Genomic DNA, 15605 nt, shown 5'->3' on the forward strand with positions numbered 1-15605 from the left:
TATCAAAGTCTTTTTTGCTGCCATCTTGTATTTTGAAACCAAATATGAAAATATTTGGAGCACAGGCTGGAGTCTGGGCTATCTGCTGATCCAGAAAAATGGACGATCCACTCAGATGCAGACTAAATATTGTTAAAAGCCATCAAATAAATTTTTTGCCCACCGGAACTATAGCATGAATGTCTTGAAGGATCTGTACCACACTGTAAGACATATCATTTGTTACATAATTCAATTAATGTTTTTTTTTCAAAATGTGCAAAAATACAGTCCTGAGTTCAAGCTCAGTGACTCCAGTTACTTAAAGTTCACCAGCAGAGAGCTAGTTGTGCTGTGACACTTGTCAGTGTCAAATAGACCACATGTCACGGTTGGCTGTGTGGCAGGCAAGCAGAAGTGGTGGACCCAAAATTGCAGGACTCTTGGAGACGGGAATAAACTGAAAACGCAGCTTTATTGCTGGAGAAATGATTCACAAAATAAAACTTACAAAAGCAAAACAAAACTCTAAACCGAGGTGCTGGAGGACAGGACATTACAAACACACAGCAAGTTGAGGGTACAACGCGACACTGACACAGAGAAACACAGGGCTTAAATACACAGACGGCAGTAATCAAGGGATGAGAGACAGGAGGGGAACACACCTGGGAGAAATCACAGCTGACAAGACAGGGGAAACGTAAACTGAGCACACTCACATACGACACAGACCTTCACAATAAAACAGGAAACTCAGACACAGGGAACCAGACAAGACGCTGAACTGAACAGACAGATTCACAAACAGACGGGGTGACACCATAGACAGACTGAGATACAGACGCAGACTCAGAGGCAGACCGAAGAGAACTCAAACAATAATAATCATCATAATAATAAACTGGAAAATGATAATAATAAACTTAAAGCGCTGGGTCACCGACCCAGGACCATGACACCACACCCTCTCTGAGTATCCAGATGAATTATTTACAAAAGAAAATCTGAACTAAGCCTCTGAAAATATGTTTAGTCCAAAGATACCAATCTTTTCTTAAGTCACAAAGCTAATCACACAAATGTGACTGGTCAGCAGTTAGAATAATACTGTATTACTGTGTATTGCATTAAGAAATAGAAGATAAACTGTTTGGGTGACTGTAAGCCAGGAGTCCAGTCCTAATATGCAAAACAACAGCCATGTCATAATGGTTAGTTTTGAATAATATGTACTTGATGTTAGATGAATGCATGTGGATTATTATTTCTGGCTCAGTTGCACTAATAACAACACTTGTTGGTATTAAACGGAGCTCCCCGCTGACGAACAACAGGACTCAGGTGAGTGACAGCATTTCTATAATTAGAAAATATTATTTGATAAGGGACTGTATAAGTCTTTAACCATCACTCATTTCTTTATATTTTAGCTTTAATCGTTTTTTATAAGGAGCCGGACTTAATGTTCTACATTTATAATTCTCCAGGCTTTTGTAAGATCTAAAGGGTTCGCACTCACTCCTCCTGTATATCTAGCTAAATGCCAATAATGACAACATCCCTGAGTCTGAGCGCCTCAAAGGAAGGAGAACGGAGCTGTCGAGTAAGATTTAAGGAAATTCAGCTCCTGTAAATACTCACATGAAAAATAAAGTCACCGGGCATTTTTTAATAAACTGCTAATCTCATTTATTTATATATGGATTAAATATGCTGGGACAAAGTTAATGTTTGGTCCTGATTATAACTCAAACTCAAGGAAAGGCAAATCCAAAAGAGACGTGCAGCTCAAAAAGTAAAGTAACAAAACAAAATTAAACCCTACAATGTTCAGTGGTACTATAAAGTATGCAGTGCATACACTAAATGTTGGATCTGGAGTTTAGAGAGATTAAGAGATTTTGTGCTACACTCAGACTGCTCAATACCTGGAGGTGCTAAGTCATAAAACAGTATGTGGCAGATTTAAATTACGGGCCATTAGTGGTTTTGAAACGTGCAAAGAACTAGCTCTTTTATTTGTTTTACGTCTTCCTCACATAACTATCCATCAACATGTGTTCTGATAGGTTAATTGAGACACTTTGAACAAGCAGCAAAGTGACACGTCTTCATTTATTAAGAAGAAACAAGAAGAATACAAATAAGGTTTGACTCTTTTAAAGCATGTAATGTTTCTAATACACTACGATGTAGGAACCCACATACAGCTGCAAACAGGTTTTGTTTCAAGGAAAAATGCTAAAGGCAAATTTTTAAAAACTGAAAACTTTGTAACTGTTCAAGATAAAAACATTTTAAAGACAATGTGGATATTAGCTAAAACCGAAGGCTTACACCAGTGATGGAATTTTGCTTGGGTAATTACAACATGTTTAAATTTTGACTGTTTGTGATTTCTTCAAAAAGTTTCAGGTTCTTCTTTTTTTTCCATTTGGTAAAGTAAATCCGTTGGGCATCTTTCTTTGCCTTTAGACAATAATTCTGATGGCAAAAGAGCCAAACGGGACATGCAAGAAAAAAAAAGTTTCAGGTTCTTAATCTATTGGAGACTTCTGTCAATACTCTTACACTTTCAGAGACATTTTATGGTTCGATAATTTAAAACCAGTCAATCTTGATAGTTATTAAGACTTACAATTTGATTTTTATTTTTTTCCATATCATGTTGCAATAAATACAGTGATCCCTAGTTTAAGGTGGGAGTTATGTTCTAAAAATAACCAGCGATAGTTGAAATCTGCAAAGTAGCCAACTTTAATGTATTTTTTACAATTATTATAGATGTTTTAAGGCTGTAAAACCCCTCACGACACACTTTATACACTTTTCTCAGACAACCTTGAACATTTTCACACTTTTGTCTCGTGTTTAAACACTCTCAAAGTTTAAACCTTTGTAGAAAAATAAATGCAGTATTATAGGATGAAACCAAAGATCAAACCCTGTTTTCAGGTCCAGAACATGAGAATAGAGCAGGTGTGAGAGAATTCAACATTAATGAATCAATGGTATAAAAGTAGAGGAAGCAAGAAGAATGAGTTGAGTAAAGTCTGACTTATCTGACTGTTTTTTTTCACGTAATGGGCTTCATAAACCCGTGTGCCTTACAGTCCAAAAACTACCTTCCTTTAGCATGTCCAGAAGTACAACTTTTTGTGCGATGGTTAGCATCTTCCTCTGCATTTGAGTGCTAACACAGGTTCTTTTGGTGCAAAACGTTTCGTGTTTGTTTCAGTTTTGCCAGAACTACACTGTGCTTGGCTTGCCAGTACCTGTCCGCTATGTCCAGAGCCCTGCAGGCTTACAGAGCACAGTGCAGCCCCTGCTTTGTGCAGTCTACAGTATCCTAGTGCCACATGAACACCCTTATGGTGTTTACTATGGACAGGCTAGGATCAGCACAAAAGTCCAATAACAGATCAGGTAGGCCACTCTAGGTGATATATGTGAAAATTTGAAGTTGTAGGAAATGGCACTAATTAAACGCAGCACTGACAAGAACATATTACTGTTGAGTGTTTCTTTCAGGAGAATTGATGATTTTGTAAGGATCAGTTACAAACATGAACATCATCAGAATAAGTGATATAGTGTTGCATGTTGAAACTGCTGGAAAGTATTAAATGATCAAACATATTTATTCTTGGCGTCTTCAACAGACCATGTTCATCAACTCTTCCTCAGTTCTCAGTGATGTCTCCGGCCTTTTAAGCTCCGCCACTTCATCCGAATGTCCCACAGGCGTGGCCCTTTTCACCAGTTTCACCATCGCAAACACCTTCCTCTTTCCACTCTACATCTTCATATTCTACACGGGCTTTCAGCGTCGGAGGCATCGGCACAATGCACCTGCAGGGACGACAATGAGCCACTCTGACTTTTTCACATACAACATGATTATTGTGGAGCTGTTTGTTGTTTTTGGAACACTTCTCCGTACTGTGGGCACTTTTACCAACAGGATGATAATCAAGTCTACTGGGGGGCGCTTGTTTGAAAATAGTTTTCCTGGACAGACTATGTTTCACATGCTGACCTGTTTGGAGCGCTATCTGGCTGTTGTTCACCCCATCACCTACATGCGTCTACGGGAAACACACGGGGTCAAGATAAGAAACATCATCACTATGTGTGTTTGGGTGCAGAACATTGGATGGTACGGGATAATTCAGTCTGTTGAGGAATCGGTCAAACTACAACTAGCATTTTCAGGTATCAGCTTAGTGGTCATTATTTTCTGCTGTTTGTCTGTTCTCCATGTTCTGATTCGCCGAGGACCGGGGGAGGTGCGTCAAAACAGTGAACGTATTGATCAGTCAAAGCAACGAGCTTTCCACATGATCGTGGTCATTATGGGAGCACTGCTGCTGAAATCTGCTGGCATTCTGATTTGTTCTGGCATAGAACAATTATCACTGATGGACATGAAAGTTTTATGTGTGATGTGGGAAGTAGCAAACTTGCTATCTGTCCCCAGCAGTCTGGTTCTTCCTCTGCTGTTTCTGCACAGAGCAAAAAAACTATGTTGTGTGAAGTAAACTGGATCAGGATAGAGAGTCAGAGGACTCAAGAGTTTTATGGATTGATTAGATTTTAAACTATTAGAATTTTATGAATTATAACAAGCCTGAAAGACTGTATACTCATTAGGTAAGTAATTAATGGTTAAGGTTTAAGCTTTCAAAACTGGAGTGAATTTCGTGGCGGTAACGTGTTTGCTCAGAGGATGTCTGCTTATGTTAATGAATGTAATTCTTGTACTGTGCAGTAATTTTAAGCATTGAAAGGTGGTTTTATTTGTAGATCGGTAAGTGTTTGTAGGATTAGGGTGGTTTGATAAAAGAAAAGAGGCCTTATATTGTAACGTAAATACCCTACAATAAAGTTAAAGTACTTACAAAAACCCAACAGTGCTATTACATTTATTACTTGTACTATACTTTCCACTAATATGTTCGTTTACTTGGTCAGAGGTCTTTAGTAACTAACTGTTCATAGACAGTTTTATTCCTTCTCAATAATAATTGTGCATTCAGATATAATGCGATTGTTGTGCAAGTTAGCATTATTACCTGTGAACTGTCTGCGCTGAATTCTGCACATGTTAGCTGTACCCATGAACCAAGGGTGGGTAACTCCAGGCCGCAAGGGCCGGTGTCCTGCAGATTTTAGATATCACCCTGGGTCAACACACCTGAATCAAATGATTAGTTTATTACCAGGCCTCTGGAGAAATACAAGACATGTCGAGGAGGTAATTTAGTCATTTAAATCAGCTGTGTTGGATCAAGGATATATCTAAAAGCTGCATGATACCGGCTCTCGATGACTAGAGCTTCCCACCGCTGCCATACACTGTAATAAAGATTACATACATGACTCATTTATTTCTGGACTCTAAATCAAAGTCTTTTCTGCTGCCATCTTGTGTTTTGAAACCAAATGTGAAAATATTTGGAGCACAGGCTGGATTGTGGGCTATCTGCTGAGGCAGAAAAATGGACGATCCACTAAGATGTAGACTAAATATTGTTAAAAAGCCACCAAATAAACCTTTTCCCCACTGCACAACATGAACTTTTCGTGGCTCTGTACCAAAAAGTTGGATGTATTATAGCAGACTCAGACTCAGACTCAGCAGTCCATCTGCATCTTAAGGACAAAGGACACTCTTTCGAGGATGCCAATGTTCACATTTTGGACAGAGAGGACAGATGGTTTGAAAGAGGAGTGAAAGAAGCCATCTATGTCCACTGTGAGCGACCATCTTTGAACAGAGGCGGGGGTTTACGACACCAACTCTCTGCCATCTATAATCCAGTTTTGAGATCCCTTCCCAGACGCCTTAACGCCCACTCACATCCTGGGCCATCTGACCTCAGGAATTCGCATGATAAGGTGGGGCCAGGTTTCACAATGAACACACCCGAAACTCTGGCTGATTGGGACCCCAGTTTCACACCTTGGCTCAGGCGATTAGAGGATCATCAGGGGGTCCTTTTGTCCCTCTGTGGGGGGTTACTCCCACTAGGCTTATATCTGGGACTCTCCACCATTTGACCTTAGAACTGAAGAAGCTTCTCGGATGAGAGGTGAAACGTCTTCAAGCAACTTAAAGAAGTCCAGACGCTTTTCTTTGCAAGCTCCTTTGACTACGATGACCTGGATGACTGAGAACCTTCACAGACGATGTATTATAGCAAGCAATTTAATGTTTTGTTTTTTTCCCCACCAGGCACAAATATGGAAAACACAATCATGAATTCCAGTTCAGTGGCTCTGGTTAGTGGAGTAACTAGCAGATAGGAATTGGTGACAACAGCTTCTGCAAGGACACCGGTCAATATCAATTGTATACAGCCTCTCTGCAGTATCCAGATGACTGTCAAGCCCAGTCAAGCCTTTGAGAATCTGACTAGTCCAATACAACCAATCTTTTCTTAAGTCACAAAGGTAATCACAACAATGCGACCAGTCAATGTTTTAAATGATATTGTATTGCTGTATATTATATTAAGATATACACGATGAACTGTGACTGTAAGGCAGGTGTCCAGTCCTGATATGCAAAACACCAGCAGTGACCTAATCAACAGTTTTGAATATCATGTAATGCGTGTTAGATGAGCGTGTGTGGATTCTTTCTGGTTCAGCTGTGCTGAAGACGACACTTGTTGGCATTAAAGGAAGCAGCTGGCTGAGCTACATGGAGATTCAGGTGAGTATTTTTTGAGATAAAATTTTTAGGAGATTGATTAATTTGAAATTAGTATTCAACAAAGTGCACTATTGTTCAAAATTATATATTCTTCATATATGTTGGTTTCAATTTAGGTTTTATTTTGTAAGAGCCAATTAATACTCAACTATGAATCATTCAAGCATAAAAAGGCACCTGACTCACAGGATATATTTGTCTAGACTTAACATAGAACTTACAAAAGAACCAATCTAGGTACTTTTTTTTTTTTTTTTTTTTACCTTTGAATCTATGAAAACCACCAAAGATGACACCATTTAAAATAGCACTGTTACACCAACGAGGTTATTCCCAAAGGATCCAAAAAGTAGTGTTATATTTTAACGTGATGTGTAGTGTGTTTTTAGAAATGTGAAAAAAATTGTGGACAAGTGGACAGACAAAAGAGGACGTGGCAGACCTAAAAGGTACAACAGTTTCTTAAAGTCAAGTTCTTAAGAAATAGGAAAGCATCCAACAACAACTTGACACATATCATGAAAGATGCATCTGGTGCATCAGTGGATTAATCTATAGCTTGTTAGTAAAATATATGGTGGAGTTCAGGAGAGAGGTACAACATGTAAAACATGTCCTGCCGTCGTGTTTTGAAGCTGCATGTTAGCCAGTGGTGTTGGGAATCTTGTCAAAATCAGAATCAGATTTATTGACCAAGTGTGTGACACATACCTTCATTTTTTATTTGCTCTCAATGCTCTCAATGTACTAAAGAGAATACACAAACCTATAATACAGCCAACACGAATGGCAACATACTATAATATGCTATTAGAGCAAACTGACACAGACAATAAAAACACATATAGCATATTTATAGTATTTATGTTTACATTTAAATTTAAATTTACCACCCTCAGTCCGAGGCCGTAAAGCGAGGTTATTTTCTAATTTTGTGATTCAGCTGCGATAGACACTGAAGAAATGAAGTAATATGTTATAAAATATTAATATAATTTCTTTACTAACTGATTAAATTTGCTGAAACAAAGTTGATTTTTAGCTGACTAGACTCAAATCAATTTGAATTCAATTTATATCACATCAACAGTTTCCTCAAGGAACCTTAAATTGTACGTAGTACAGAGAAAACTCAAAGCTGCACAAAACAGATGTACAGCTCAAAAAGTACTCTAACACAGCGGTCCCCAACCCCCGGGCCTCGGACCGGTACCGGTCTGTGAGTCGTTTGGTACCGAGGCCGCGAGAGTAGAGGCTCAGGTGTGAAATGTATGGTTTTCAGGGTTTTTATCGGTTTTCAGCGTTATTTTGTTATCGTTTGTATCATTAACTCTGTTTTCCTGGGTCTTTTCACGTGTGTTATGAATAAATCTTCTTTTATTCGGCACCAGTACTAGTTTTATTTTGTTGTATTTATCCGCGACACCTTAAAGGCCGGTCTGTGAAAATATTGTCGGGCATAACCGGTCCGTGGCGCAAAAAAGTTTGGAGACCGGTGCTCTAACAGAAAAAAATAAAAATAATTCCAACACTTCTACAATAATATTATTGAATGTGAGTATGCATCATTAATGCATTTAGTTTTATACACAAAACCCATATTATAGTTTTCTAACATGCAAAGAACCCTCGTTCTTTTAAGGTATTTAAAGCATTTAATATTACATTTGATATACTGTTTAACAACTACCACAGCCTTGTTGAACCATCTATTGGGCTAGGAATGGGTTTTATTTTAGCCACATGCTAAGTTCCATGAAATCTAAAAGATGTGACATTTGACATAAGGTCTTAGACTTTTCGTCCACGCAGTTTTTTTTTGTTAAAAACTCTTCCAAAAATGAAACATTCTAAAAACTTCAAACTAGAAAAATATATGATTAGAAAGTATGAATGTTTCAAAAGGGAAAAATTTTCAAAAGGTAACATCTACAAGAAAGATGTAGATGTTAGTTAAAATCAAACCTGAAGCTTAGTCATAACTTCAGTTGCGAATAACCTGAAGCATCTTAAGAGGTTAAGAGGTGACTTCTTTCTTCGTTATTATTAATATGTTTTAGTATTATTATTCAGCCTCGTCTTTCATCCTCATATATGAAGACTTTTCTCTCAGGTAGCCGCTACTGGGCTACTGTCAAAACACGATAGTGTGAAAGACAAATCCCCAAAGGAAACAGTACAAACTAAAAAATGTTAAAAATTCATTTCTATGAATTGTTCTTGCAGGAGCACAGATGCTGGCTTGGTTAAAAACACGACCATTGTCAGCATATGCAAAACTTTACTGTGTTTTCTAAACAACAATAAATTATTCCATATGTTACTGTTTTTTTCCTTTGCTCTCTTCCATAGGTCATGTTCATCAACACTTCCTCCTCCCTCTCATCCTTAAATTCCTCCGTTAATTCGTTTGAGTCAATATGCCAGGATTCAAAAGTCAGCAAAGTTTTCTACACCATCTACACCTCCATGACCATCCTCCTCTTCCTTCCACTCTACATCTTCATCCTCTACATGGGCTTCCAACAGTGGCGTCAGAAATCTGCACATGCAGGGGCAACAACGACCAACTCCAACTTCTTCACCTACAACATGATGTGGGTGGAGAGTTTTGGAGCTTTTGGATCAGTCTTCTACACCCTGGGTGTTTATACCAATAAGATAACAATGATTTATGTTGGAATGTATATGTTTACCATCCTTCTTCCTGTAGAGACTTTGTTTCATGTCCTGACCTGTCTGGAGCGCTACCTGGCTGTTGTTCACCCCATCACCTATATGCATCTGCGCCAATCACATGGTGTCAGGATTAGAAACATCTGTGCTGTTTGTGCGTGGCTGCAGTGTGTTGCATGGTTGGGGATACATTTATTGTTTGGGTATCAATTTTCAAATATGCTACTTCTGTCCTACTTGGGTGTCTGCATGGTGATTGTTGTTTTTTGCTGCCTATCTGTTCTTCATGTTCTCAATCTTCCAAGACCAGGGGATGTGGGCCACAACAAGGAGCATGTTGACCAATCAAAGCTCAAGGCTTTCCACATGATCATGGTGATAACAGCAGTGCTCCTGCTGAGATTTTTTGGGTTGATGATTTGTTATGTGATAAGAAATATGTCATTGATTGCTAACAAAGACTCATGCACTTTGATGGAATCATCTGTTTGGTTGAGTGTACCCAGCCGTCTGGTTCTTCCTCTGCTGTATTTGCACAAAGTAGGAAAACTGTCATGTTGTAGGAAAAAAAAAAATTCAGGATAGGGGCCTCCGCCCTGTGCTGTGGGCAGAGGCAGAGAAGTTGTCCTGCTGGTGCTCAGAAAATAGCCTGAAGCTTAATGTCCTTCAAACAACACAACTCATAATGGACTTTAGGTCCACTTCTACCTGATTATAAATGAGGAACGGGTAAAATTTGCCTCCACCTTCAGGTTTCTGGGCAGCCACATCTCCACTGATCTCATCTTGACACCTTGGTAAAGACATCCCAGCAGTTGCTGCACTTCTATCTTGTGCTGAGGAAAAAGCTTCTACTTCATGTTTGGTACACAGGGGCCACCACTGAGAACAGGAAGGCTACACAGCAGGTAATTAACACTGTCCGCCAAAATAACTGGCTGTTCACTGCTACTCCTGGAGACCATCAACAGATCCTCCTGTCTCAGAAAAATCACTGCTATCACAGGTCATCTCTACCCTGCCTACCACCTGTTTGACCGGCTGCTCCCGGTTGGCGCCTCACTAACAGCGTCTTCCCCAAGACCATTCAGACTGTCAACAGTATCACCCCACACACTCAGGCCACTCACATACAGCCTCTAAATTCAAACCAAGTCCGATGTGTGCTTTGCTATTGTTTGTTTGTTTGTTTTTTTATAAATTCTTCTTGATTGTATATATTTCGCGTGTTTTTTTTTAAAAAATCTATTCTGCTGTCTTACTATTTATATTTGATTCCTGCACAGTTGGCATTGAGCATCCAACATTTTGTTGTGTATTTACAGCAACATTAAAGGGTTAGTCTATGCTATTCTATTTATTAGTAGTAGCATTTATTTCCAATATTGTTGTATTACTAATATTAGTTAAAAATTTACTACAAATACGCATAGGTGGGAGTTGGTTTTGATGGTTTTAGATGATGTATAATAGTTGCGTAAATTGAGAAAATTTGACAGCTTAGCTGTACAGACTTGTTAATACCTATAAACAGTACACATTTGTACTGAAGTCTATGGATCTTTGCTGTATCCATATACTACAATAAAGATGGATGTAATCACCAGTGTTGGAAAGGTTACTTTTAAAATGTATTCCATTACAGATTACAGAAAACACAGTTTCTGCTTGGTGACAGCTCGTACTTTTCCACTCTCCTTTTTCTCCCTCCTCTTGCTCACAGAAACATAACGTGTATGGCAGTCCATTCTCCCTGCAACACGGACTACACTGTCTATGATGCTACATTCTTTAGGGCTATGCCTGTAGCAATCTGCCTATTAGCTTAGCACAACAACAACAAAAAGGCACTCTCTCACCCAGAAAACACGCAGAGAGAGAGTGTCACCCTGTAACCATGGCAACCGTAACTCTGCCGCCTGGAACAACAGAACAAACTAAATCCAAACTGTCCTGATCCGTGACAATATGAAGCAGGAAAGTACCGCAGTGTAATCCATTTATTTCAACAAAGTAACTGTATTCTAAATACCACCTTTTTAAACGGTAACTGTAACGGAATACAGTTACTCATATTTTGTATTTTAAATACATAACGGCCGTACATGTATTCCGTTACTTCCCAACACTGGTAATCACCATGACACAACTAACTGGTTTGTGGATCATTGACGTTGTGGCTGTTGCTGATGTTCTCAAATGTGACCATATTTGGATTAAAAGATGGGGTGTAAGCTATCTAATAGTTGCTCACTTGGTTAACAAGCTTGATCCAGAAAATTTCCTGAGCTACAAAGGTGCAGTTTAAGTAGTTCCAGAAGCCAACAAGTACAGTTTTGCCGACCAAAACTGAAGAATGAACTTCCTGAAAGATCTGTGACAGAAAACTCAATATATTATTTGTCAGTTAATCCCATCAAAATGTTCCAAAAGGTACCTATATGAAAAACACAACCAAGAAGTCCAGTTTGGTCACTCCAGTTGGCTTGGGACAGCAAATGGCTACAGCTGCCTGTGTCCCCCCTCCATTATCCACGTGGATCCATTATTAAAACATTTCCATATAGTTCTCATGAAGAGTAAACCTATTGATTGTGGCCTAAACAATGTCATGTTCATTTCAATAATCAAATTGGAAAGGAGCTTTGACCTAACCCTCTGAGAATCAGCTGATTCATGCAAAAGAACATTATCTCAACATTCACTTCTCCTTGGGTCATAGTGATCATATGGATGAAGGTGGATGTTTCTGAATTTAGCTCTGAAAAGTTTTGGCATTCAAGGAAGCTAAAGGAGGATTCAGATAAGTGATTAATATTACATTTCTATCATCTTGATTGATTTGATTAGCTTCTGTTACTTTAAAAGTTTTTGTGCGCCTCTAATACGATTGAAAAATTATTCAACTAAGTATAAAGGGTGAGTTTGGTTATTTTGATTATTATTTCTTTATTGGCCTATTAATAAAGATCATCATGGTTCAGTTCAACTAACTTGTGTCACTGAAGCCAGGGTCACTACTGAAAACAAATAATTAATTAAAATAGACCGTGTCTATTTGAGTTGCCTTTAAGGTAATGTAAAAACAAAAAAAAATAGATGTCTACTTTGCACCTTTTTCTCCTACTTTTGCATTTTGTTAAAAAAAAATTGACTTAATAAGTCAAAGCGCTAATGAATTGAAAGGTCTTTAATTAACAACAAAAAAGCTTATGATTTTGGTCTTATAAATTTTAAATTCTTATTTTGTAAACTATGAATCTTCAATGGCAAGCCAACACTACTCTATTTAGTATGATGCCATGACATTATTGAATTAATGTGTTAAATGGACAAAGCAAACAAGAGGAATGCAGTTTTAAAATAACCTGTTTTATAACCTTTTAAACCATCCAGCCTTTAAATAATTCATGTACCTTATTACCATTTTCTTTATAATCAAAGTAATCTTACAGTATGAACAAACTCAATTCAATTTAATATTTTTTTTTTTTAAACTCTGGTTTAATGGGGGAAAATTCAAAATAATGTCCAGTCAAATTTTCAGGGTTTCACCCCACAGTGCATGAAAACCAGTAGTTTGTGTTTAGATGTGATTTGGAGTATTGGCTGTCCAGCACATAACAGCAGGGTGCAAGATGCTAGAAGCCTGGGCATACAGTCATGGTCAAAAGTGTTGAGAATTACATAAATATTGGAAATTTGAAAAGTTGCTGCTTAAGTTTTTATAATAGCGATTTGCATATACTCCAGAATGATCCAGTGATCAGATGAATTGCATAGTCCTTCTTTGCCATGAAAATTAACTTAATCCCAAAACATCCCTTTCCACTGCTTTTTATTTCTGTCATTAAAGGACCTGCTGAGACCATTTCAGTAATCGTCTTGTTAACTCAGGTGAGAATGTTGATGAGCACAAGGCTGGAGATCATTATGTCTGAGGACTGGGGCAAAGTCATATTGTGATAAAGCGTGCAGGCAGGATGAGGACCCACTCGCAAACTCACGGAGGCAGGAATGAACTCAAAGCTTTATTTCTGGAGAGCAAAGCCATACAAACTAAACTGGGACACTATAAAGTATTACACAGAGAAACACACAGCCATGAATGAGGGAGAACACAACACAGAACTGAGAGAGACACGGACATAAATACTAGGGGTGCAACGATATTCGTATCGATATTGAACCGTTCGATACAGTGCTTTCGGTTCGGTACGCATATGTATCGAACAATACAACATTTGTAATTTATTTTATCAACTTTCCTTCTGACGATGCTGTCTGTGTTGAGCGCTCAGTGAATCTGCGTTCGACTACTCCGCCTAGGCTCGACAGTGCAGCCTAGGCGGAGTAGTCGAATGCAGATTCACTGAGCACTCAACACAGACAGCATCGTCAGAAGGAAGAGCGCAGGGCAAGCTAGTGTCACGGGGTGAAACGGGACAAGTTATTTAGAGTTTTATTCTGCATGTTTTGCAATGTTTTATCTGTTTTAATATTTTAATATTGTATATTGGGTTTGTTTGTATGAGCTTTATTGCATGTTTTTATCTTATTTAAATTGAACACCTGTCCTGGAAAGACTCCGCCCCTACCTGATAATAAACTGATCACACCTGCGAGAGATCCCAGAGAGGCCAATAAGAGGGCCTGGCAGACCAAAGGAAGGAGTTCGACCGAGAGGCTAGAGAGACGGCCAGGAGTAAGTGGTGCCAGGCGGCAGCGCCTGCAAGCCGAAGGGGCTGGTTGGAGCTTGGCGTTCGAGACAGGACGGACAGCACCAGCGCACAGAGGACCAGCGCACAGGGCACCAGCGCAGAGAGTGACAGTACCAGCGGGGAGAGCGGAGACAGCACCAGCGGAAGGCACGGGACGGCTGTGTGGCTTTGCAGTTTTAAAGAAGCGGCGGGCGGAGTTGAGAGCTCTGCCCACCCGGGGTAAGTCTTTGACTTATCCCCTTTTATTGAATAAAAACTGCCGGAAGAATAGTGACTGCCGCTCCTCCCTTTCTCTAGCATATCAAGACGCGAATGCGGAAAGGAAGGAGAGGACTCCGCTGGGTTTCCCTTTTACTTCGCTGGATTTCTTAACTCCCTGGGACTTTTATGCTGTGGTGGATTCCACTGGACTTTTAATGTTGTGTTTTATTGATTTTTATTGTGTTATCCCTTGGCCAAGGTTGTTTTAATTTATCTTACATTTTTAACTATTTAAATATAATAAATTATATTTTAATTCTACAGTTTTTTAATCGTGTGCTTTCCCTTGGCGGCTCCACTGCTCTGTCCGTTTGGAGGAAGGTTTCCTTCCTTTAAAAAACGACACTGTGGAAATAAAATCAGCCTTTCCGGCTCCGTTACATAAATGGCGTTGTCGACAGGATACGGAGCCAGAGCAGTTGGGTTAGTCAGGGGAAATGCAAATATATGATGCATGTGTATATTAGTGCCCCCAATAATGTGTGTTTTAGGTCGTATGTCCCCTGAGCAAATGAGTATGGACAGTGTGCACAAGTATGAGTGTTGGCCACACCAAAAATGAAAGAAGAACGTCCAACCAAGGTTGTCATGGGAGGTCAGCTGCAGGCTTGCGGGAGGTGGGGTAATGATTTGCTGCTAGGCAGCAGTGCTTGGGATTAAGCACGAGACCCTGGAAGCATCCTCACGGTAGCAGCCGGGTGCAGTGTTGGACCTTATGGCTTCCGGGTAGCTATGCTACGAGGACGTGAGAGTGATTGCTCGTTGGTGGCCTTGGACTGAATGGTGCACTTTGTTATATTTTTGCTTGGGGGTAGAAGACAGAACCGGACTCAAGAAAGCTTCATGGCTGGAAGCTGGGTTTTTAGCAGGGACTGCTAATCTTTCAGTGTGGGGGGATGTCACGGGGTGAAACGGGACAAGTTATTTAGAGTTTTATTCTGCATGTTTTGCAATGTTTTATCTGTTTTAATATTTTAATATTGTATATTGGGTTTGTTTGTATGAGCTTTATTGCATGTTTTTATCTTATTTAAATTGAGCACCTGTCCTGGAAAGACTCCGCCCCTACCTGATAATAAACTGATCACACCTGCGAGAGATCCCAGAGAGGCCAATAAGAGGGCCTGGCAGACCAAAGGAAGGAGTTCGACCGAGAGGCTAGAGAGACGGCCAGGAGTAAGTGGTGCCAGGCGGCAGCGCCTGCAAGCCGAAGGGGCTGGTTGGAGCTTGGCGTTCGAGACAGG

At 39.5% G+C, this 15605-nt stretch overlaps 2 protein-coding genes across 2 annotated transcripts; both read left to right on the top strand.

Annotated features, from left to right (window-relative positions):
- The first annotated feature begins 3647 nt into the window (after positions 1 to 3647).
- Positions 3648 to 4523, top strand: LOC146713439 (uncharacterized). The gene has a single exon (XM_085438092.1). The coding sequence runs from the start codon at positions 3648 to 3650 to the stop codon at positions 4521 to 4523; it is 876 nt and encodes a 291-aa protein (XP_085294218.1).
- Positions 4524 to 6512: 1989 nt separating this feature from the next.
- LOC146713440 (uncharacterized) lies at positions 6513 to 9964 on the top strand. Its single transcript, XM_085438102.1, has 3 exons — positions 6513 to 6525; positions 6639 to 6703; positions 9056 to 9964. The coding sequence occupies exons 1-3, from the start codon at positions 6513 to 6515 to the stop codon at positions 9962 to 9964; spliced, it is 987 nt and encodes a 328-aa protein (XP_085294228.1).
- The last annotated feature ends 5641 nt before the right edge of the window (positions 9965 to 15605 follow it).

This window comes from Copadichromis virginalis, linkage group LG3 (assembly GCF_057382275.1).
Source record: "Copadichromis virginalis isolate Kocher_CV1m ecotype Utaka linkage group LG3, C_Virginalis_male_GT1.1, whole genome shotgun sequence".
NCBI classification, from domain to species: Eukaryota; Metazoa; Chordata; class Actinopteri; order Cichliformes; family Cichlidae; genus Copadichromis; species Copadichromis virginalis.

Bases quoted from the DNA above. Each gene is read 5' to 3' on its own strand.
- LOC146713439 (XM_085438092.1), top strand. From the start codon at position 3,648: ATGTTCATCAACTCTTCCTCAGTTCTCAGTGATGTCTCCGGCCTTTTA.
- LOC146713440 (XM_085438102.1), top strand. The intron at 6,704-9,055 runs GTGAGTATTTTT...TCTCTTCCATAG, and splicing joins TGAGCTACATGGAGATTCAG to GTCATGTTCATCAACACTTC.